The sequence below is a fragment of the Cryptomeria japonica genome, chromosome 10 (assembly GCF_030272615.1).
Source record: "Cryptomeria japonica chromosome 10, Sugi_1.0, whole genome shotgun sequence".
Classification (NCBI taxonomy): domain Eukaryota; kingdom Viridiplantae; phylum Streptophyta; class Pinopsida; order Cupressales; family Cupressaceae; genus Cryptomeria; species Cryptomeria japonica.
This window is the reverse complement of record NC_081414.1, coordinates 796197608-796222628: the sequence shown is the minus strand read 5'-3', so window position 1 is coordinate 796222628 and position 25021 is coordinate 796197608. Positions and strand designations below refer to the sequence as shown.

General features: G+C 34.8%; 1 protein-coding gene across 6 annotated transcripts in view; it reads right to left on the bottom strand.

The window, feature by feature from the left end:
- LOC131072250 (general transcription and DNA repair factor IIH subunit TFB2) overlaps nucleotides 1-25021 on the bottom strand; it is a 167583-nt gene that overhangs the window by 127315 nt on the left and 15247 nt on the right. For 2 of the 6 annotated variants that reach the window (XM_058008368.2, XM_058008369.2), the window contains exons 4-6: nucleotides 21548-21729; nucleotides 5791-5958; nucleotides 5097-5168 (exon numbers count right to left, since the gene is read on the bottom strand). In XM_058008368.2, the coding sequence (XP_057864351.1) occupies nucleotides 5097-5168; nucleotides 5791-5958; nucleotides 21548-21660 (353 nt within the window). In that variant the 5' untranslated portion in view covers nucleotides 21661-21729. The remainder of the gene's footprint in view (nucleotides 1-5096; nucleotides 5169-5790; nucleotides 5959-21547; nucleotides 21730-25021) is intronic. The other 4 variants (XM_058008371.2, XM_058008367.2, XM_058008366.2 and 1 more) reach the window with 4 other exon arrangements.

Here is a 25021-nt window from a genome sequence, read left to right as displayed (position 1 = left end):
ATGCATAGTAAAAAGTTTATTTATTCTGTTTATTGTTTGTTGTAGCATATTATTGATTTTTATTTCTCTGCCTTCAAGATTGGTATCAGAGCTAAGGTTAAATGCTTAAGAAGATCTGAGTTTTATTTTTGGTGCAAAATATTATTGGGAGAGAAAGGAGATTGTTGTAGCAAGTCATGGCAACAAATAATACTCAAATTCAGCCTCAAATTCCAATCTTCAATGGTAAGAATTATGAGTTTTGGGCAATTAAAATGAAGACTTCGTTTTGTTCATAGGATATTTGGGATTTAGTAGAGAAAGGTTTTACAGAACCATAGGATGATGCAGCCTATCAGGGATTACAAGCAGAAAAGGATCACCTTAGAGATAATAGAAAAAAGGATGCAAAAGCCCTGTTTTTAATTCAGCAATCAATGGATGAGTCAATCTCTCCTAAGGTTTCAGCAGCAAAGAGATCCAAGAAAGCATGGGAGATTCTAGAGATAGCCTAACAAGGTAATACAAAGGTGAAAGTACCCAAACTACAATCTCTTAGGAGAAATTTTGAAAATTTGCAAATGAGAGAATCTGAATCTATAGACCAATTTATGAATCAAGTTTTGAATATTGTGAATCAAATTAGATCTAATGGAAGAATCAAAAGATTTGATTCCATAGTTGTAGCAATTGAAGAATCAAAAGATTTGTCACGATTATAAGTAGATGAGTTAATGGGTTCTTTATTGAAACATGAATCAAAATTGAATAGAAACAATAATACCTCTTTTGAGAATGCTTTCAGAGCACAGGGTTCATTAAGCAGAGGAAGAGGAAGATCAAATTCTAGAGGAAGAGGAAGAGGCAGAGGTGGACGGATGAATATAGATCAAGGAGAAATGACCAATCAATCCAATCGTAGTTTCAATAATAGAGGACGAGGTAGAAACCAAACTCAAGAACAATCATCAAGGTTTGATAAATGCAATATTCAATGCTATTATTGTAAGAAATATGGTCATTTTGAATATAAATTGAGAAAGAAACAAGCAGAATTTGAGAAACCTAGAGCAAATAATTCAGATGTATCTAAGGATGTATGGATTTTAGATAGTGGCTATAGTAACCACATGATTGGAAATAGAGAACCATTTTCTAATTTGGATGATTCTGTGAAATCTGAAATAAAATTGGGAAATGATATTGTAGTGTCTGTACTAGGGAAAGGTGTAATAAATGTGTTGACTAAAAATGGAGAAAAAAGGTTTATTCCCGATGTTTATTATGTGCATGGATTATAGCACAATCTAATGAGCGTTGATCAATTAATTGAAAAAGGATACAGAGTTCTCTTTAATAATGATGTTTGCACAATCTTGGATAGAAATCCTAGTGACAGGTTGATTGCCAAGGTTCAAATGACCAAGAACCGGATGGTTCCCCTTCAGATGCATGGAATAGAGGAAGCTAATTTCAAGGCACAAATTTTAGACCAGACATGGCTTTGGCATTTGAGGTATGGACACCTTAATTTTGATGGCTTGAGTTTGTTGCAGAGGAAGAATATGGTAAAAGGTTTGCCACCTATCATGCAGCTTACAAATTCTAGTGAAAGTTGTATAATGGCAAAACAATGTAAAGAAAGTTTTCCAATAGGAAGTTCAAATAGAGCAAGAGTGCCTTTGGAGCTAGTCCACACTGATATATGCGGTCCAATGCAAACCCTATCTTTAGGAGGAAGTCTATATTTTCTGACATTTATTGATGATTTCAACAGGAAAACTTAGATATATTTTTTGAAAGAGAAATCTGATGCTTTCAATAAATTTAAGGAGTTCAAAACTTCAAATCAATGGTGGAAAAACAAAGTGGAATCTTCATCAAGGTACTCAGATCTAATTAATTTTTGGATTTTGTAGAGATCGGGGGATCAAGAAACAATTCACAAGGTACACACCACAGCAGAATGGTGTAGCAAAGAGGAAAAACAAAACCATAATGGAGATGGCAAGAAGTATGCTAAAGGCTAAAAACTTGACTAATGATTTTTGCGTTGAAGCATTAGCATGTGTCGTATACATTTTGAATAGAAGTCCCACAAAAAGTATTAAAGAAGAATCCCTCAAGAAGCATGGAGTGGTAAGAAACATTTTGTATCTCATCTTAGAATCTTTGGATGTGTTGCATATGTTTTAATTCCAACTGAAATAAGGAGAAAATTGGATGATAAGAGTGAAAAATGTATTTTTATTGGTTATAGTGAACAATCAAAAGCTTACAGATTATATAACCCAGTTTCAAAAAAAATGATTACTAGCAGGGATGTCATATCTAAGGAGGAAGAAGCATGGGATGGAAATGTTGACAATGTAGTCACAATTGGAGCACCAATACCAAATAATAAAGAAGAACAAGTTGATCGCCCAAATCAAGGAGGACCAAGCACTCCACCAAGAAATCTTGTGCAAGGTCAATCATCAAGTCATGCAGAGCATCCCACTCCAAAAGCGGGTAATAAGACAACTCCTACATTTGCTAAATCAAAAGGTAAGAAAATGAGAAGCTTGAAAGAGATATATGGACAAGGTGAAGAATGCTTGGATTTTAGTTCAAATTTTGCTTTATTCTCTTGTGATCCTATGTGTTTTGAAGAAGCGGTTGAGGAGGAACATTGGATCAAGGCCATGGATGAAGAAATTGATTCCATTGAAAGAAATCAGACATGGGAGTTTGTGGATCTACCTGAAGGTAAAGATTGCATTGGTGTCAAATGGGTTTATAAAACCAAATTTAATGCAGAAGGTGAAATTGATAAATATGAGGCTAGATTAGTAGCAAACGGTTATGCACAACAACATGGAATTGATTATACTGAAACATTTGCACCAGTTGCTAGGCTTGATACAGTTAGAATGGTTTTAGCAATAGCTGCTCAAAATAATTGGAAAGTTTTTCAAATGGATGTTAAATCTGCATTTTTTGAATGGTTTTCTAAAATAAGAAGTGTATGTGAAACAACCTCCAGGCTATGAAGTGCATGGACATGAAGACAAGGTCTATAGATCGACGAAGGCGTTCTATGGTCTCAAACGAGCACCTAGAGCATGGTATAGCAGGATTGACTCATGCATGACAAGCAATGGTTTCAGCAGAAGCAGTAATGAGCCCACTCTATACACAAAGATTAACAAAGAAGGTCAGATTTTGATTGTGCTTATATGTAGATGATTAGATTTTCACAGGAAATTTGTATGTAGACATTTTTAAATCAGCAATGATGAAAGAATTTGAAATGACAGATTTGAGTTTGATGAGATATTTCTTAGGCATTGAGGTAGTTCAATCTGATAAAGGATTTTTTATTTGTCAATATAAGTATGCCAAGGATGTATAGAGAAAGTTGAATATGTTGAACTCTAAACCAGCTCCAACTCCAATTGCAACCTATATCACCATGTGGGCACAAAATTTGATGTACCTACATCACCATCTATTGGTTGAATTTTCAAAGAACATGTGTCCCATCAAATGTAATTTTATCATTGGTCAAGCATTAAATGCTTTGCAATGGGTTTTTATCTTTCAATCTTGGCCATTGATTGTGAATCAATCTAAGCCACTCAATTGTAATGAGAGCATTATAAAAGGCTCCGCTTCTTCATTTGTAAATAAGAGATAATAGATAGAGAATAGTTAGTAGCTCAGTAGCAGATAGCAAATAGTTAGAGTAGGAAGAGAAGGCAAAGATTGTTGCCAAAACATTGCTGTAAGAAGCATGTACACTTCATTGAAGACATGGTGAAATCGATATGTTGATTCAACAATTTGGATGGTCTCTACTTCTCAATTTGTTTTCATGTTGTTTAGATGAATGGAAGAACTTTGTGTATGATCAATGGAGAATTTCGTACATCCATACTACTAACACCTTGCCAATGGTAGAGTGCCTTGCGTAGTCAATTAGGTCTATCTTAGCCAAGCTTAACTTCAATTATCACTTCTTCATTGATATGCACCAAGTTGGTGTCCAATGCTTGTGGTGGTGATTTGAAAATTTTAAAGCTATCCTTAGGAGATTGCACTAGCCTTGTGGAGATGTTCATAGCATGTTGAAGCAAAGCTTAGTTGAATTCCACCAAAGATTGTTCATTGCTCTTACATTCCGAGGATTAGAATAGCTTTCTCAACCCTTTCCTTTTTCATTTTTTTTCAAATGAAATTAATTCCCACGTTCCAGCAATATTTCAAGCATTCAACGTAAGTCCACCTTGTGATCCCAGCAATATTGCATCATATAAACCCAGTCTATCCAAGAACACATCAAGACCTGACATTCAAGAACCTTGGAGTCGTCTCACTTGATCACATAGCTTAGCATTTGGGAGTCTTTGTTCAAGAGAGGATGGAGTACTTAATATTTTATTTTGTGTTGCATAGTACATAAAACGCCATCAACAGGGACCTAGACTCCAATTTGGACAGAGTCAAATTTAGCTCCAACATAGTCTTGAGTTGTTTTGTGCATAGCTCACAGTTATTTATTTCCTGGTTTATGATATATTTTTATAAGTGCTTCTGCTGGCTCTCAAAGCAGTTTTTGGTATGTAATTTTATGTCAGCTTTGTCAGTCTTCAACATAATGCATAACTTTTGAAACTTTGAAGGGCAGGGGCCCTATAAAACCCATACTACTAATATAAAAAAATAGACAATTTTTAAAAAGCGATGTAAGACTACATTTACGTAAACATGGTTCAATCTACCCACATTTTGTCTTTACTGAATCTAAGACAAGTGTGCAAACAACTTTTTACAAAACATTTCAAAACTGTGATTCCTACTTGAAGAATTTTTCGCTCTGATGGTACACTACAGTTCTCTCAGATTATGTTCTAAGGTAATCACAATTAGACTTGCTTTGTATATTTTATTTATTACAATATCTTTTGTACAGAAACTTGGATGCTTTTCAGCCTCCAAATACCCTTCTGATCAAAATTGCAGCCATATGAAACAAACACCAGAAAAAAAAATTAAAAGATTTACTTGCCAGTTGCCATTAGGTAGATGAAGTTCATTTTGAGCATAAGGTGAGTTGAAGTACCAAAAGTTCATACCCATTCACAATCACTTGGCGGAGTTGACTCTGAAACGCAGGGTTCAATCTATAGTTTCCATCCTTTTTCCTACTGGGAAAAAGTTCAAGCATTAAATCAGTAAAGAATCTTGAGAAGCACAACAAATATTGTACTAATTGAACATATTTTTTTATCTGATAATCAAAGGGGGTAACTATGATTTGTTCGTAACCAAACAAGAAATAAATATGCAACAAAATAATTCATGAATACACAACAACAGAATAAAAAAATAGTATTTTAAAATTAATTTTCAAACTACCAATATCTAAAGAGAAAAGCATTGAGAAAATTAATATCACGTTAGCCTGTAGTTCATCTTCAGAAACACCTTGGCTGGAAGTAAAAATGGACTTCTAGACAAGTGAATATGCCCTTGAGAATAAATTTCCCTACAGCTTCCACGTAACTGTAGGATGGATTACAAAATATACATTCAACATGGCAATTTTATGATCATGCATTGATTGAATGAATTGCAAAGAGCTCATCGGGACATATCAAAGCTCAAAATAAGGTAAAGGAAATATGATTATTACATCAACCAATGACAGTTTCAACCCTTGAAATTCAGGATGTCCTCCATGTGGAAAAGCATAATGATGTAGAAAATACATTTTATCATTTTTTTATAATATAAAAAAGGTTACTCTTACTGTAATGGAGAGAATACCTTTCAGTAACTTCAACAAATACTCTCAGCTGTAATAACCTGTCAAGTGCTGCTCTATGTTTAGAGAGGCCATCTGAAAGAACCCATTCATCTAATGATTTCGCAGGCACAGCAGTGTCAATATATAACAGCAGAAATACATATTTCTTTGACACGGGTGGTAATGACCTGCAAAACCATGACATGAGAATTCATTGATATATTTTGAGAAGATAATCAGATCACTTGATGTCCAGTTTAAGTTCCAAGAATCAAAAAATCCTTAAATACTTCTCAAGCCTCATGTGTGTGCTGCTATTAGGTCATGCTACTGAACACATACCTGCATTAATTTTATATGCAATCAACATGATTAACAACATATAATACTAATGGTGCTACAGTTTATGTTCATAGGAGAACAAAAAGAGTCTATGCAGATCACTGCATACTCCATTCACAGATCCTGTATCCAACCAATGTATGCTATCCTTACATTCTTAAATCCTCACATAACTTAGATAAATGAGAGTGCAAATGTTAAGAAAAAACTTCAAGAATTAATCATTAGATACTATTTTCAATCTCAACGATATCAACAGTTAGATGTGGAAGAGGAAAATGGCATAAGAAAACAAGAAACGCATGGATCATACACACACATTATGCCTGTTCATATGGACTGCCTTTATAGAAGAGAATCAGATACATGCAACACCTACGATTCAGGTTTTCCATGCATTCTCCATTATCAAAAGGCTTATTCTATCGAGTGTGAATAGGAAACAAATTTAGGACATATTGTGCAATCAGATAAGCATTAAGGAGCAGAAAATCAGAATACAAGATAAACAAATACAAAATCAACACGACACAAATATACCCTGGGAAAACCTCCCTCTTGGAGGAAAAACCCAGCATCAAAGATCCAGATCAAATCTTTAAATCATGAGCAAATTACAAGTACAGTTCAGATCAGATTACTTATCTAATTCAATCACCAAGCTAGGGCAGAACTTTGCCCAATTCAAATCACAGGAGTGCAGGCTTAATTGCTGATTGAACTTGCAGAGATTCGGCGCTACAATGATGGAGAATTCGCTGCTCTAGATCACCCAGCAAGACAACACAAATCGCCTAGATGAATTACCAATGAATTCGCTCCAGGTAACCCCTAATGATTCTCAGATTCGGATCTGAAGTGAAGGTCAGATTGCCCAATAGTTCGCCCAAAACACAAGGCAGATTCGCACTAATTAGAAGATCAAATTTGCTAGTAGAAGATGACTGATTGTAGAGCAATAATTCGATGATTATAAATTGTGTTGGATGACAAGATTGAATCTTGATATATACAAGATTCAATCATCTTCTTTCCCAAGCCGGATGGCCTATTTGGCCAACTTGATTTCATAATTTATTCCTTTACATTGGCGCCCAAATTTGGGATTATAATTGAGCTACAAGTTACATTATTTTCTCTAATTGGGCCCAGCCCAATACTTTACAAGTAATTGCTCATGATATTGTTGTTATTACAATATACATTAAATTTTAATTGCCACTTAGGCAACATTAAAATTTAATAGACATAATCCAATCTAGCTATCACATTTCAACAAGCATGTGGTATCTGTGTGACAGATTCAATCATAAATATTTGTTTTAAATAAGTGAAAGTTTGACAGCAAATCAGTCTCCTTGTCAATTTCTTGGTATGCATGTTTAGACTGAGAAGAAGCAAAAATGTCCAATAATACTTGAGTGTTGTGTAGAAGACTTGCAACTTTCATATACATTTTTTTCTTATTGCAATAAAAATAATTATTGAGTCTTCTATCTGCAAATAAAAAACACCAAATTTTTTACATAACTAAATACCAAAAAGTAGAGCTTCTGCCTCAGCTTCATTGTTGGTTTCATCTTATAACATTTTTCGGCTACAGATGCCCCCCCCTGAAATATACACCTTGCAACCAACAGACCAAAATTTCCACTTGCTGCACAAATCAAAAATCGGCTTCATCCATCCAACCAAAGGTGGAGACCACTTGATGCCAATGCGTGGGTTGACAATATTATTAATTCTATAATTCAATGTATATGTATGTATGTACATGCTAAGTTACCGGTTTGGGTATGGGTACCGGGACCTGGTACGGTGGTATGGCAAAAAAAATCCTTGGGTGAATATATATATATACTTTTGATCTCCTCCATTTTAAGGACAAGCTAAGGGTTGCTTGATAATCATATTTTCTTCTGCCAATCGATATAATCTTTAAGCAATCACGTGGATGTTTTTATTCCAACGCACATAGGTTTATGTGAGATTGTGGGTGTGATGCAATCAGTACCTATTAATCCTTCTTCCATGGCTTTGGAGCATAGTTTTCAATATTGGTTTGTGACTAAGTAGATGTATTAAGACGTGTGTGTATCATTATAATACAGCAAGGAGCAAGAAAGATGCCACTTCTAAGAGTGCAGTTTCTAATTAGCATCTGCATTGGGTCTTCAGCATTGTAGATTAAAGAGGTAGCACTAAGAGATGATGGTCTAGTTAATTCAGGGGTTTTGTGGACAAGAGAATTGATTTTTGCACACATTGCTATAAAACTCATTACAAGGGTAGTAGACCCTATGACGTGAGTGAATTCTCCACTCCCTTTCGCCATCCTCACGTTTTTCCGGTTGAGGAGATGAGATGAAGGTGCAGGGTCAAGTGCTGATTACCATGGAGATGTGAATTGTTGGCATGGTAAAAGGGATGGTCGCTGCTAAGAAAATGTGAAATTTTTTTACATAGATTTAGCTCTATTTGTGGGCAGTTTGAAGGTAATATTCTGTAATAATAATATAGTGATACCAAGTTTATCTACAGTCCTCCCTTTCAAAGAATGGAGTTGTTTGTGCCAAAAAAAAAGAGTTTATCAAACTTAGGGTGATAATAGAGCAACAACAGCCCCAGCACCATTTTGGTTTTGGTTGGCTTCATCTTTTTAGGCATATTTTTGTTATAGGTGAACATAGGTTGTAACTTTCAATGCCATTTTATAGAGTATCTCTATATATAGCAATGTTGGCTTTTAGCCATGTGTAATAGTGTCTACTTGGGTAGAACCCACAGCTACATTATCTTAAAAACAACCAATATACATAACAATGTATATGTAAGTATTTTAATGTCTTTTGCAAGACAACACAAAACACCATCCTTCAGATTATAAGGGGAAGCTCCATGAGACTTAACTAAACCTAAAAATAACCCTAGACTAAAACTATAAATAAAATTTACGAGCATGAAAATAACACAGGTTTTCAATGGGGTTTTGCATGAATGTAAATTAATGATTGACTATGTTTTGCCCCAAGTGTAAGTGTCGAACAATTAACAATCAAGCCTTCCAATGAGATTTTCAAATGTTAAAACTATCAAAAAAAATGAATAACAATGAGATTTATAATTATTGCATTTCCAAACAAATATCCCACCACCTCAAATTTGTTATATCATTTGTATGATAAGGCAATCTAGGGTTGGTTATGAAGGTGGGTTGGGCAATGGAGTTAGTATTGGCTGCATCGTACCAATGTAATCTTTGCAATGAGAAATTTAAAAACCAAAATTGAACAAACATCATATTTTTTAAATTTGTATATATTAAATTAATTCACCATTACCCATACACATACCATGTTATATTCAAATTAAATTTTAAAGTTTTTAATATAGTATGTTAAAATACAAAATTTTAAAATTTATTAATTTATAGTACCTATACCATGTCAAATTTAACTTAAATAAATTATAACTTTTAAATTTGATATGGTAAATCGTACATCTCTGAAATTGTATATATTAAATTAATTTACCCACCATTAAACCTTCTAACAATATATAGAATTAAATTAATAAAAATAGTATATAACTTATTCTTTGGTGAGATGTTTTCAAATACTCCACATGCATAATTAAAATATATCGGAAAAGCATTTTGCATATATACTAAATCTAAATCTTTAATTTTATATATTAAACCCATTGATAATCTGAAATTAAATTTCCTGAAGGAAAATATCATACTAGAGTGAGTTTTAAAATTTATACACAAAAAACTATAATTTTAAAATTCCAATTTTCAGGGATAAACCTACTTGAAGATGGTTTGCTTGGACAGTAGGGCACGGTTTTTTAAGGGACGCAAGCTTGGGCAAAGGACAAGCAACTAATAGGAGGATGAAGAGCAAGCAACTAACAAGAGGACAAGAGCAATGGCAAGCAACACATAAATAAGTCATGACTTCTTTCCTGCCTTTCACAACATAAGAACAACCAAAGATAACCTCATATTTTACCTCTTCAATTTTCTAGCACATTTTCTAAAGTGGCTAGGATTTTTTCATCAAAAAGTCAAAAAAGCACAAAAATCATGTCGTGTTCCATGAAAAAAATGCCACATTAGTGCCAGAAACAGACCAGAATCTTGTCATGGATCAAAAAACATTTCAGGCTGCACAAATGCGAACCATAGTCTAATTTGAAGGGTTTTTGGACGTACCCAATTCCAAGACATACCATACCTAGAATTAAACGACGAAATATCAATTCCATGACATAGATTTTAATAGATTCTTCCAAATATACCAAATAGATGTAATGCCCTTTTAAAATTTTCCTTATTTTTGCTAAAATAGATATTCCACACTCACAATAATACTTGTGAAATCAACTAAAAATATTAATTAGCTTTTGATATATTAAACTTATATTCTTCGTAATCTTTCTTCCAATCTGCAGCTTCTTTACTTGTACAATTGTCTTGAAATGTTTTCTAAATTTCTGTGTAAAGTAAGAGATTTCTGTCCACTAACTTGTCAAGAGAAATTAAAGGTTTTCATTCTTAAATCTCTGGTCTTGGAGGGGTTTTGTCCTATGTTTGCTAAACCACAATTCACATTGCACAAGGGATGAAAATCAGATATAAAATATATTCCTCGTATTAGTGCTCACTTCTCCTTGTTTAGTGTCTCTTAAATATCTTTTTCCTTAAATGGTCATGATTCTTCACGTGCTCATTGACTTTTGATTAACTTAAACTTTAATTTTATATTTTATAATTATATTATATTTTATATTTTATATTTTAAATATTTTAATATATTCTTACTATTTATTATTATAATCTCAAAAAAAGGGAACATTATAGTCCACTCTTAACAAGATTAGATTGTCCTCAAGCAATCACATACTAGGATATTCTTATAATTTCTTCTTCACTTGAATAATCTTTCTTGGAGATACCAGTATCCCAAATCAATCTTGCAACTATGTAATGTCCCCTTCTTGCACCTGATCAATTTGGTAGCCCATTAGTCTATTATAGAGTTCCCATAGGCTAAGTGGATTTGGTTAGGGGACTCGTGGCCAGTGCAAGGCCTAGTGGTGGTTTTCGGTGCTTTCTAGCAAGGGTTACTATTTTTAACAATGGCCATTTTTAGCACTTACTATTTATAGTATGTTTCAATGTATCTCAAATTGGAGCAATTTGGTGTTTAGACACACTTACTATTTTTAGGAATTGGACCGGTCTTTGTTTATCCAGCCATATAGTGTTTCATTTATGGATATTGGGTGAATTCTTTTGTGTTCAGAGAAATATTTTGATTTTAATCACCTAAGTCTCTTATATTGTCAGTTTACGACTTAAGTGATTTATACCCCTCAGCCTAGTTGCACAAAATTGTTTTAAAAAGGGGGCCTGTTAAGTCCTTATGGGACACCTAGTAATAAAATTGATTAATACTTTTTCAAAGGCCAAATTTAAGCTTCTAGAAGTGGATGCCTAGTAAGAGAAGCATAAGGTATTTAAAATTAATTAAAAATCTCATGAATGGGGCGTGGTGTTTCTTGGAGAACAAAGTAATTTCAAATTTGAATAACCTAATTCCCTTTCCTCACGTATATAATCACCTCTTGGGCTCTCATTTGGATTTTTTTTTTTTTGGCAACATAACAGGATGTTGCTGGATTGCTTCCTAGGTTTTATTTTCCAATAGTTGAGGACAAAAACCCTCATCTTTGCTTGCTGGTTTCGGTGGTGAGAGATCCACTCTAGCCGGAAGGAGTGATTCTACTTCAGGGATCACATTGGTATTCACAGAGTTCCTGATTTCTATCATTTTGGTGAAGTTGGAATGAAGATCTGCAGTGTTTTTTGAAGTGGGTCTGCAGATCTCAGTGCGGTGTGTTTTGAGTTTTTGGTGTGTTTGACGATTTGCTTCCACTTGATGTGCATTAGGAGTGTTAATATGCCATTTTCAGTCTGATATTCATTTCCAGATTTCTGGAAATCACCTTTTTCCAACGGCTGGGAGTTTCAAAGAGTTCATAGCATTGTTGAAAGTTGAAAATGAGTTCTAGAATTTATTTCGAATCATCCTTTTTGAAGGGCGTCCCAAATAGAACATTCATTCAGTATATTTAGTGAAGTATTGATTTTAGAGACTGATCGCCCCTTCAGGGGGTCCCTACTATCTTGCCTTGGCATTTCGGATTGGTTGCAGGTCTGTAATCTACGTTTGGTTGGCTCTGTTTCAACGTCTTTGGGCATTGTTAATTGCTGGTAAAGTTTTCTTAAAGATGGAGCATATTTAAGAGGGTTAGGAGACTTGGTAATCACTCCATCTATTTGCCCTTGTTCACTGAAGACTAAGCTTGGATGTATAAATCGGATCTGAGCATGTCTTTTATGGTTTAGAGACTACAATAGATCTGATTTGTGATTTTGAATATGATTTTAATACATTTTTAATGTTTTATATAGATGGAATCTAAGTCACCACGTTTGGCCGAATTTCAACCTTGAAGTTTGAAATTTGCCGAACTTGAAACATTTTATAAAAACCCTAAAATATTCGATTAAATTCGAATAAAAATTTAGGGATGATGTGTTTGCCAAAAAGCGTTTTTTTCCCTTGCTCATTTTAGGGTTTCATCGAGTTTTGTTAATAAATACGGAGTTGCAGTCACGGACACGTCACGCACTAGTTCCAATCGCCATTGCTACCCAATGTTGCCGACCACCACGGCCATTGCTACCCAACGTTGCCAACCGCCACGGCCATTGCTACCCGACGTCGCCCACAGTTGCTACCCGACGTCGCCCACCAGACCGCCACCATTGCAGACGGACGTCTCCCGAGTCTCGACCTGCACAGCCTCTCCCGAGTCCCGACCTGCACAGGTAGGCTTCGGCTTCTCCTGTTATTTTTTTTTTTTTAATTAGGTTTAATAATTAAATAATATTAAACAACATTATAATTAAAAATATTTAGGTTCATTATTATATTTATTATATTATATAATATTATAAAATACACATAATACACATTTATTTATTTATAATGTTTATAATGTTGTTGAATATTATTATTATATAATTTATAATTTTATATTAATAGTTTTTAATTTTATATCATATATTTTTATATTTTTTTAGGTTTAACAATATATTAATATTATTATTATATTATACAATATAATATTACAAAATACACATAATACACATTTATTTATTTATAATGTTTATAAATTTATAATGTTTAATAAATTAATAGTTTATACTTTATAATGTTTATTTATAAATTTATAATGTTTATATTTTATAATGTTGTTTAATATTATTATTATTTATAATTTTATATTAATAGTTTTTTATTATATTGTTTAATATTATATATTTTTATTATATATTTTTAAGAGGTCATTTGTGAAATTGTTAAAACTTAAAAGTATTTCTATTTTGAAAGGTTGAAATAAATATAAGTGTTTTTTAATTTTTATTTCCAAACATGCAGATTTTCATTTAATGGCTCCTCCTAAATCAACTTCTGAGGCATGGAAGCATGTAACCCGAAATGGAACTCACATCAAATGTAACCTATGTGAGGGAACTATAATTGGAACTTTAACAAGGCTTAGGGACCACTTCCTTGCTAATACAGGGGGTCCAGGTGGAGGTGTTCAAGCATGTATAGGTGCGACTCCAGAACTTAAAGCTATTCTAGAGAAAAAGTTGGCTGCTTCAATGGTAGGCAAAATGAATAAGGCACAAAAGAAACAGAGAATTGAAGGAGATATATCTAGATTCACATCTGTCATGTCTTCCTCTTCTGTGCAATCCAAACCAGTGAGTGTATCAAAACAGAGTGGAACACTGAACAACTTTTGGAAACCAGTAGAGAAACAACAGGTGGATGATGCAGTTGCTGATTTGTTTTACACAAGTGCTATTTCATTCAATGTTGCGAGAAATCCTCATTTCCATAATGCAGTTCAAAAATTGCAAAGTTTGGCAAAGGGTACACACCCCCAGGTTCAGAGGCTATCAAGACAACTCTTTTGCAGAGGTCAAAAGATAGAGTGACTGAAAAATTAGCTGATGTCAAACCCACTTGGAAGGAAACAGGTTGCACTATATTGAGTGATGGATGGTCAAATATGTGTCAAAGGCCATTGATTAATGTTTTGGTGTCTTGTCCTGAAGGTGTTGTGTTTTTGAAAGTCATTGACACCATGAACCACAAGAAAACTTCAGAGTATATTTTTCAAATATTAGAGGAAGCCAATCTTGAAGTAGGGGTGGAAAATGTGGTTCAAGTGGTAACCGATAGTGCAGCAAATTGTGTGGGAGCTGGGGGGCTGATTGTAGAGAAGTACCCACAGATATATTGGAGCCCATGTGCAGCCCATTGTCTCGATTTGTTCCTTCATGACTTGGCTAAATTCTCATGGGTAAATGAAGCTATTCATAGAGGGAGAGCAATTGCAAATTTCATACGGAATCATCATCTCACATTTAGTATTTATAGGCAGCATGCATCAAAGGAATTGTTGAGGCCTTGTGAAACAAGATTTGCTTCATATTATATCACTTTGAAAAGAGTGGTTGAAGAAAAAGCAGCTTTGAGATCTGTTATTTGTTCCAATCAGTGGGAAAGTTCAGGGCTTTCTAAATGCCCTAAGGGGAAGAACATAGAGCAAATCATCCTAAACAACAATTTTTGGGAAAGTGCAGCAAAAGTTTTGCTTGTATGTGAACCAATTGTTGATGTGCTTCGTATGGTTGATGGTGACACTCCTCGCCTTGGCATGCTTTATGAAAGCATGGACCAGTGTAAGGAATCTATTCAAAAAGCACTAAATAATCAAGAAGCAGAATATATGCAGATATGGGAGACAGTTGATTGCAGATGGAAATGATGCACACACCTTTACATGCGGCAACTTGCTTTTTGGAGCCTAAGTTGTTTGCTATTGATAGAAGGGGTGATAATGAAATCATGGCAGGGCTTTGCCAAGCCATTAGCAAGTATGCACCAAATCCAGAAATTGCAGCACTAATCAGAGATCAAAGTTGGCAATACAAGAGAGGAGAAGGGATGTTTGGAGGGGCAGAAGCCAAATATGACTCGCCACATATGCCTAGATATAGATGTTGGATCGCTTATGGATCATCAGCTCCTGAACTGCAAGAGTTTGCTATTCAAATTTTGAGTCAGAGAGCAAGTTCATCAGCTTGTGAGAGGAACTGGAGTTGCTTTGACCACATCCATTCCAAAAAGAGAAACAAATTGTTGACTGGAAAGTTGGGAAATCTTGTCTATGTTCGCAGCAATTTGAAATTGCTGATGAACAAATCAGCAAAGACCACTTCTTTAGAACAGACTCTTGAAGGCATAGCAATGCCAGATGCAGATGAGCCTGACTTTGCAAATGATGAACTAAGTAGTGATACAGATAATGATGATTTGGCATCCCAGCCAAGTGCTCTTGATGACTTAGAGTTATTTTAAAGTTCTGAAGTCTTTGATTGTTATTGTACCTTTTTGACAAAAGAACATCTTTGCAATCGTGAAAGCATATGTTTCCTATGGTTTATATTTTATAAATGTGTCATCTTTTTGTAATGATTTCAAATCTATTTCTCAATGTTTTATTTAGGCAATTTTATAGATATATTACATATATTTATTAAAAATTTGAAAAATTACATATGGCGAATTTAATTCGAATTTTATATATTTCGAAATTTTTCCTCATCGAACTTCATTCGAATTTCAAAGCTGTCGAACTTCGAATTCAAATTCAAACCTGGTGACTTAGGATGGAATGAATATTTGTTACAATCAACAATTTATCTTCTTGTTATATTGCAAATGTATAACGTGTCATGCTTGTCTCTTAATCTAAATGCAATCTGAAGTAAAACAAAAGCAAAAACTATCCATTGGAGACATCTTGCAAACAAACACTTTTGAAAAAAAAATCAGGGGTAAACACCACAGTGGATCAGAGCACAAACCATCCTGCCAGCCTGTGTTGAACAGTCAAAATCAGAATTATTCTTCCTATGAGTGAAAGGGAACAGAGATATTACAAAAGAGAACAAAGTAAAGGACATTGGCAACCCCCACCAGTTCCAAAGGGAGAAACAATTTCAGGGATTTTAGATATGCAACACGAAACTTCTAGAGACGGCAATCACATACCAGAGAACATGGCAGAAAAAGGTAAGGAGAGAGCTCATTCTTTGAGCCCAAATACCAAAATGGGAATGAAATTCGTTGTTATGATTGATATGATGTCTAAATTGTTGGGAAAGTTTAACAAAAGTATGCCAAACAATACTCAAGGTAATCAGAATGCATCACAGAATAACCAAACAAACAAAGAGAGTAGCTCTTCTAGACAACAAAATAATGGTCAAAGGCAGCCTACAGCAGCAGATTCAAGAATTCCTTCTCAGAGTTCGCAACCCAAAGGGAATGAGGGTCATCAGGGGTGGGGGGAACCACTCCAGCCTACTTTCATTCAGAGAGAGGCTCTTCAGACTGCTAACAAGACACCTCTTCCATTGGTTGATGAATTAAGGCATGCCCATGCTGAAAATTAGACTCTTCCGGAGGCAGTTAGAGATGATCTAACCTTTAACAAATTCATGGAACAAAAGAAGAGAAGGGGAGGTGGTAGGGCAGATTATAGAGGTCCAGCTTGTCAAAGGGACTTACAGTATGCATTGGGAAAGGCCACCCTCGATCATTTAGATGGTAGTGGTAAGTGTTCAGCTAGAGCTTGGGTGCATAAGTTGGATAGCTATTTAGCTCTTAAACCCATGGTTGAAGATGAGGCAATTAAATTCGACGGAGTTGCACACAAATGGTGGTACCATGGTCTCATTACCTTGGATCACAGGTCAAACACCACCAATGATGATTTTAATACCAAACTCATTGATAGATTTGATAAAAAGGACCCCGAGGTGCATTTCAAAGAGCTTGCACAGCTGAAGCAGTATGGCACAGTAGATATGTAATGTCCCCACTTTGAAAAAGAATTCAATAATAACTAATAATAATAAAATTAAAATACAAAAGAATAAAAATAACATTTAAATTAAAATATAAAATTAAATACAATTAAAATTTAACTAAGTTAATGAATGGACATAAGGCATGAAATGAAAAGTTGTGACTCCCTCAAACATGAGATATAAAAGGGAGAAGAGAACCTCATTTGAGAGGGGAGGAGGAGAAAAGAAAGAAGGAAGCATGTGAATCAAGGAAGAGTCAATGGAAGAAGGAAGGAACGGGAAGTAAATAAAAAAGTGACTCTTCCACAAGAGGGCAGAAATTATGAAAGGTTGTGACTCTTTCGAAGGGCAGGCATGTTGAAAGGGTGTGACTTCTCCCTCACAATGCACGATATAAAGGGCAGAAGGCCTCATTTAGGAAGGGAAAAAACAATACTCTTCTGCTCTTTGCAGACTAATAAGCAGACCCAAAATTACAGAGTTCAGAACAAATGAACAACAACAGGATTAACATTGGACAATGATGTAATTGGATTAACAAGAACTTTAACAATGTCTGTAGCAGCAGATCGATCATCAGCAGAGATATTCGCCCACAGCAGATCTGATTAAATACTCATATATCAAGTTTGTGTTGTATGCGTGATTAACTTCTTAACACATCTATGTGTTATGTTAATTATATGGGAAATAGTTAGATTACTTATGCCTACGAATATGAGCATATATATTCATTGCATGTAGAATTAGTTTACCAATATAATTATATGCGTATGATAATTATATGTGATTGAAATATATATATTTTAACAAATGCATAATTTATTGATAAAATATGAATAATATATACCTATATTAATTGGCCATGTTAGGGTAGGAAAAAAGTACAAGGAGGGGGGACAATGAAAGACTCCTCGCTAGGTATGGTGCCTCGTAAAGATGGTTAGGGACCATTGGTTAAGGACCACGAGGCCACCTTATGATGATGGTTGAGGACCATCAGTTAAGGACCACATGAGGCCAAAGAGGATAAGGTCTTTACCTTGGGCCTAAGGTCAAGTCAAGGGCACCCTATTGCAATCTTCCCTCCAAGCCCTATATGGGGTAGTTATTGAAGTAGACAAGAAAGGGAGGATTACAAGTAGAGGAACGGTGTTGGGGTTATCGTATATAACCGAGGAGTCCCATGAAGCCAAAGGAGTACAAAGGGTACTGACTTTGGGCTTCGAAAGGATGAACTTCCATGGCACCCTATTGTGAATGCTCCTCATACTCTATCATGGTAAATGAATGTATTAAGAATGCTCGATCATAAGACATAGGATAGAAGTGGCAAGATTGAGGGGAATGATTATAGGACACCTCTCTAGGTAGTCCACCTTATGGATGGAACGGGCCACATGAGGCCAAGGGAGGGATAAGGTTTGCCCTTGAGCCTAGGGTAGAGGATCTTTGGGGCACCCTATCGAGTCATCCTATCTTAGCTCTTCTATGGTTGTGCCTTCTCAAACTAGTTAAACTATCTTGTGATTAGATCTATATTTCTAATACATATTTGCTGATTTCTAATTAAAGAGATCTACTTTATGAATTATGATTATGAATAATTCCTCACTTGTTTGCAGGGTCCCAATCAATGTGAAAAGGTATTCTCTAACCCCACTTGTTTATTTGGAAATTGAGAATTAGGGCAAATTTAGGGTACTCCCAATTAGGGGACATTACAAATGGTATCAGAGCATAATCCTGCCACCCTGCAAGGTAAAGATAAATTAATGGATGCATTTTAGTCAATGAGAAGGAATCCAACAATATGTGTATTTGTGTGTATGCTTTGTGTTTTTACATGTATGCCCCGTCTTTGGTTCATACCTGATGTGTTTCTAGCATGTCTACTCTATGAATATCTGTGATGACAGTAAACATATTCCTATCATCATGACATTTCTATTTTTGGCTGATCTAGAATATGAGAATAACAGAAGTGAACCAAAAAAAGATATAACATTGTTTGAGGATGAGCAATTTTGGGAAGAGCTAACTGTAATGTCCCCACTTTAAAATAGGATTTAACAATAAATAATAATAATAAAATTAAAATACAAAAGAACAAAAATAACAGTTAAATCAAAATATAAAATTAAATATAATTAAAATTTAACCAAGTTAATGAATGGTCAAAAGATATGAAATGAAAAGTTGTGACACCCTCGAACATGAGATATAAAAGGGAGAAAAGAACCTCATTTGAGAGGGGAGAAGGAGGAGAAAAGAAAGAAGGAAGCACGTGAATCAAGGAAGATTCAATGGAAGAAGGAAGGAATGGCAAGTCAATAAGGAAGTGACTCTTCCAAAGGAGGGCAAAAATTATGAAACATTGTGACTCTTTCGAAGGGTGGACATGTTGAAGGGGTGTGACTTCTCCCTCACAATGGAAGATATAAAGGGAAGAAGATCTCATTTGAAGAAGGGGGTGGGGAGAAACAATACTCTTCTGCTATTTGCAGACTAATAAACAGACCCAAAATTACAAAAATCTGAACAAATGAACAGCAACTGGATTAAGATTGGATAGTGATGTAATTGGATTAACAAGATATTTACCAATGTCCATAGCAGCAGATCGATCATCAGCAGAGATATTTGCCCACAGCAGATCTGATTAACTACTCATATGTCAAGTTCGTGTTGTATGCAGGATTAACTTCTTAACACATCTATGTAAAATGTTAATTATATGGGAAATAGTTAGATTACTTATGCCTACGAATGTGAGTATATATATTCATTGCACATAGAATTAGTTTATCAATATAATGATATGCGTATAATAATTATATGTGATTGATAATATATATATTTTGATAAATGCATTAATTATTGATAAGATATGAACACTACCTATATTAATTGGCCATGTTAGAGTAGGAAAGAAGTGCAAGGAAGAGGGACGGTGAAAGACTCCTCACTAGGTATGGCGCCTTGTAAAGATGGTTAGGGACCATTGGTTAAGGACCACACGGCCACCTCATGATGATGGTTGTGGACCATCGGTTAAGGACCACATGAGGCCAAGGAGAATAAGGTCATGACCTTGGGCCTAGGGTTGAGCCAAGGGCACCCTATTGCAATCTTCCCTCCAAGCCCTATAGTTATTGAAGTAGACAAGAAAGGGAGGATTACAAGTAGGGGAACGATGTTGGGGTTATCTTTTAGATACACCACCCCATGGTATATGACCGGGGAGTCCCATGAGGCCAAAGGGGTACAAAGGGTACTGCCTTTGGACTTAGAAAGGATGAACTTCCAAGGCACCCTATTGTGGATGATCCTCAAACTCTCTATCATGGTAAATGAATGTATTAAGAATGCTCAAGAATTTAAGAACTAGAGATTGGAAAATGCAACTTTTGGGGGTCTGCTCTTGTGAATGACAAAACATAGGACTTAGATATACAAAACCAAATATTGATAGATGAGATGAGGTGATCTGAATTCAATGGTGAATCCAAACAACAATACTAAGTACACAAAAACTTGCAATATTGTTTAGCAAAAGTGACCGATGGCATGACTTCTAGACAGAGTTGTGAGCTTCAAAAGCTGAAATTCATTCAATCCAAAGGGAGGTCTATAGAATTATTTGGAATGTCGACAACCTTTAGAATCTTATGAATTCAAAATGAACAATTGGCTGACAACAATAAACAAAATTATAAATTTTCAAAAATCTAGTAATTTAGATACCCCAACTTGGCGGGGTCATAACTTTTAGCTCAATCCTCGAAATCTGAAACCGTTTACACAGTTAGAAAGATCTCCAAGTTCAGTCCCTAAAAATCATTGCCTTTGGCTAGTAATTTTTAGGGAACGACAACAGTTTCGAACCCAAGTTCTGCTCCAAAGGCCTTGAAAATTGCAAATAAATAGAACATAGAAAATACCGAAAATTGGATTTCCAATTTTTTCAATCTATGGTTGTTCTGTCACCCCTGAACTACTCTGAATCACCCCCAGACTGCTCTGGATCATGACGATTATTACCCATTAGTATTACAAGTACCTATTGATAACACACCTGGATTATCTTCAAATGCTTCAGGGACTATCAATGAAAAGATGAGATCTGGATCTTTCGTATTCTAATATATTCTTATAATATCAAGATATTATTATATTCCTAATAATTGACTGCTTCCACATTAAATGTTCATCTATATCCTACATATTCATTTATCATTTCTTGTTTTTGTAGTAAAATAATATAAATTTGACCTCAAATAGTGTAGATATAAAAGCATATCATTGATATTGAACTTTTGCACAGTAATTTCTGAAGCTTCCCTTATGAATACTTGAAGGATGAAAAATAAAAGAGAATACAGAAAATTAAAATAGCTTGCCTTAATACTGCTTCACATATGATATGATCCTCATAAAGTCGATCCAACTTCGCAGCTGGTAATGCTGCAACCATGTCCATAAAATCCCTGGATATCATTTTCATCCTAGGCATGGTGATAATATAGAATGCTCTGCTGCTCAACTATTTTCAAGTCGTCTTTGGTTATCAATATATCCCAAACTGATTGACATGCAAATAAGAAAAATAACAATCATATAAAATGAAATGACACAGTGTTTCCAAAAAACAAATGGCCTACAATGAGCTGAAAAACTAAAAATCATGGACAACAAAAACCCTAAAAAACTTTAAGTATTGTCATTATAGTTGTAGATTAAACCCATCTGAAATCATTATTTGCATCAAATTATCCAATTAGTAAACCTAGATATTGTGAAAGGGGAAAGCAAGTGAGCGCAACTTATATATAAGAGGATGAAAATATATGTAGCTTACAAGTTACACGTGATATTCAAATACATATTTTTGAGCTTAAAGTATACAAAACATTCAAGTAATAGTGCAATTTCGTTCTTCTAATCCTTCAATAAACAATATGTTGTAAAATGAAAAATTCGAGAGGGAAGTAAATCTACAGTTATAATCATTCAATACTACTTAGAGGAACCCAAGCACAGGCAATGAGGCAAACTGCCTTGATGTAAATTTAAATAATGATGTCTAGGGAATTGAACAACAATACCTTGACCTGATAATTATTTGAGCTAATAATTTTGCCTCCATCATGATATTGTTTGTAATGAATGATAAGAATAAAATGTAGATCAGAACGAATTTCTAAGAATATTAAAAAGGAAAATAAACTAAAAACAGATTTTTACCAAGCTTGAATGTTTGGAAACGTTGTGGTAAGTCATTTATTTTCAATGGCAGTAAACAAAGTACCAACAAAAGACTCTGCAATACCTGGTAGCTACACCCTGAAAAGTTTCAGTATATTTTTTGATAGAACATAAAATTCAAGGTAAGTGAGACTAAATTGTCAATGTATCGAGACTCTTAAAAAAGTGATATTCCATAAATGTGGGATTTAAAAATTATACCCGATGATAGCATTTGCATGAAAGTGAAAACTCAATTCCAACAAATCCTTTTGTTCATGTTCATCAACCCATGTGGTGACTTTCCTTTAACATAATTTGTCAAATAAATAATCTGCCATATCCATGCTTTTGAGTCTCACATGCATCTTTTATCGAGGCAACATTATGGCCTTTGGTTTTGCACCCTACCTGTGGTTTTATATTCTGTGTTTATGTATTTCATGGCAATAGCAACTATCTTCCTTTATGGTTAACTGATGTTCCAAGCCTCCATACAGCTTTACTAGAGAAGATTGTAGACTTGTTTGACGACATATTCTGATCCTATTCCAATCTTACATGCTCTCCTACCTTTTTCAGAGAGAAGCTAGATCACCTTGGCTTTTCTACAAACAAGTGGGATTGCCATTAAATTCAGATCACCTCATCTCGTCAGCCAATATTTGGTTTTGTATATTTAAGTTCTATATTTTGTCATTCACAAGAGCAGACTCCAGAAAATTGCATTTTCCCATCTCTAGTTCTTAAGCATGTGTTGAACTTTTCACCAATTTACAATGTTCCATTGTATAAAAGGCTGCATTCGAGAAAATAATCTGCAACAAGCTAATCCCAACCCATCTGGTCCGAATTGCATTGCTAGGTGAACTTCAGAATAAAACCACTTCAATACTGATGATAGACTCAAACATTAGGGCAAGAGACTATCTATGGAAAACATTGCACTATGTAAATCTTATATCTGATTTTCATCCCTTGTGGAATGTGAAACATGAATCAGCAAACATATGATGAAACCCCCCAAAGACCAAAGACTTAAAGTTAAGGACAAAAACCCTGAATTTCTCTTGCCATGTTAGAGGAAGAAAACTCCCAACTTTAGACACAAATTTAGAAGAAATTTCAAGACAACTATACCAGTAAGGAAGCTGCAGATTGGAAGAAAGATTATAGCAGAATATAAGTTAAATATTTTCAAATTTGTATTAAGCTTTAAATTTGCAATGTCCTCTTTTGGGATTTTCCTATATTTTGCCCTAAAACCGCAAGTTCAATTAAAATAAGAAATGTAATACAGTTAAAAGTATAAATTTACCAATTGAAATGGCTTTAACAAGATAAATCCTGCAATCATATTTTAACAAGATAAATCCTGCAATCATGTTAGTCAACATTTGTAACATAATCCATGATACTGACTATTTTCATAATAATGATCTGCCCGTAAATCAGTATTCTATTCCTTCTCATATATATATTTATGTGTTTGTTGTTCTCTATATTTTCCAATCTGATCTGATGAATGCAGATTGCAGATTATAATGATCCTGATCCTGATGACTTAGTGGTCTCCTTCAAGTATCGATCTACAATGTATATCCATCAATAAATCTTGGATGGTTATGCATTTCCATGGCCACATCCCTCCTAAAGGCGGTGTCTTATGACTGTTGCCTTTTGACTTAGTAAATGGTTGCCTTTGTTCCACTTAAGCACATACCTCTACATCTTACGTGACTCTTGGAAACCGGACTTCTTAAGTGGTTTGTTAAATCTCACAAATTGCCGATTAGAGAATGGACTCCACTGTGATCGGATTAGAAAATAGAAAATGGCAAACTTATCAATAAGACCATTTTCTGCCTATTGACGCACATCAATATTTTATTATTTTTCACTCTTTTAAGTATGGTGGAGATGCATCATGGTGGGAGCATGAGAATGTCTTTCATGGCAATAGCAACTATCCTCCTTTATGGTTAACTAATGTCCCAAGCCTCCATACAGCTTTACTAGAGAAGACAGTAGACTTGTTTGACGAAATATTCTCATCCTATTCCAATCTTACAAGCTCTCCTACCTTTTTCAGAGAGAAGATGGATCACCTTGGCCTTTCTACAAACAAGTGGGAGATTATAGAATGAATCCAAATTAGAATTTTTGAGAAAGTGACTCAACCAAGGTAAAAAATATTTCCCTAGGACGAAGCCACAAACCTGATTTGGTACTTAACCGCAGGCCATCATCCCAGACAAAATTATGCTCTGTTGCAGATTTGAAGTACAAAAGAAAGATGCCATGCTCCAGAAAGGATATCGAGGGTAAAGAAATATTCACTCTTTACTATTCCGCCTAGAATGCTTAGCTTCATCCATAGGTTATCTTGCAAACTTCCCAACCAAAGAGAATCCTCCTACTGTCAAGATACTTATAATACACATTCATCCAAGAGAATAACAACTGAAGTAGTGACATCTATAGAAAAAGGAATTTCGCCCAGAAATAGGTTGGAAGCCTTGTCCCAGGCAGCAGGAATATCTTTAATACTGTTACAGTTTGCATGCTTTATCTATGAAGCCATTTGTAGTAATGGAAGGGGCTCATACTTCCCCATTATAAGCAATTGC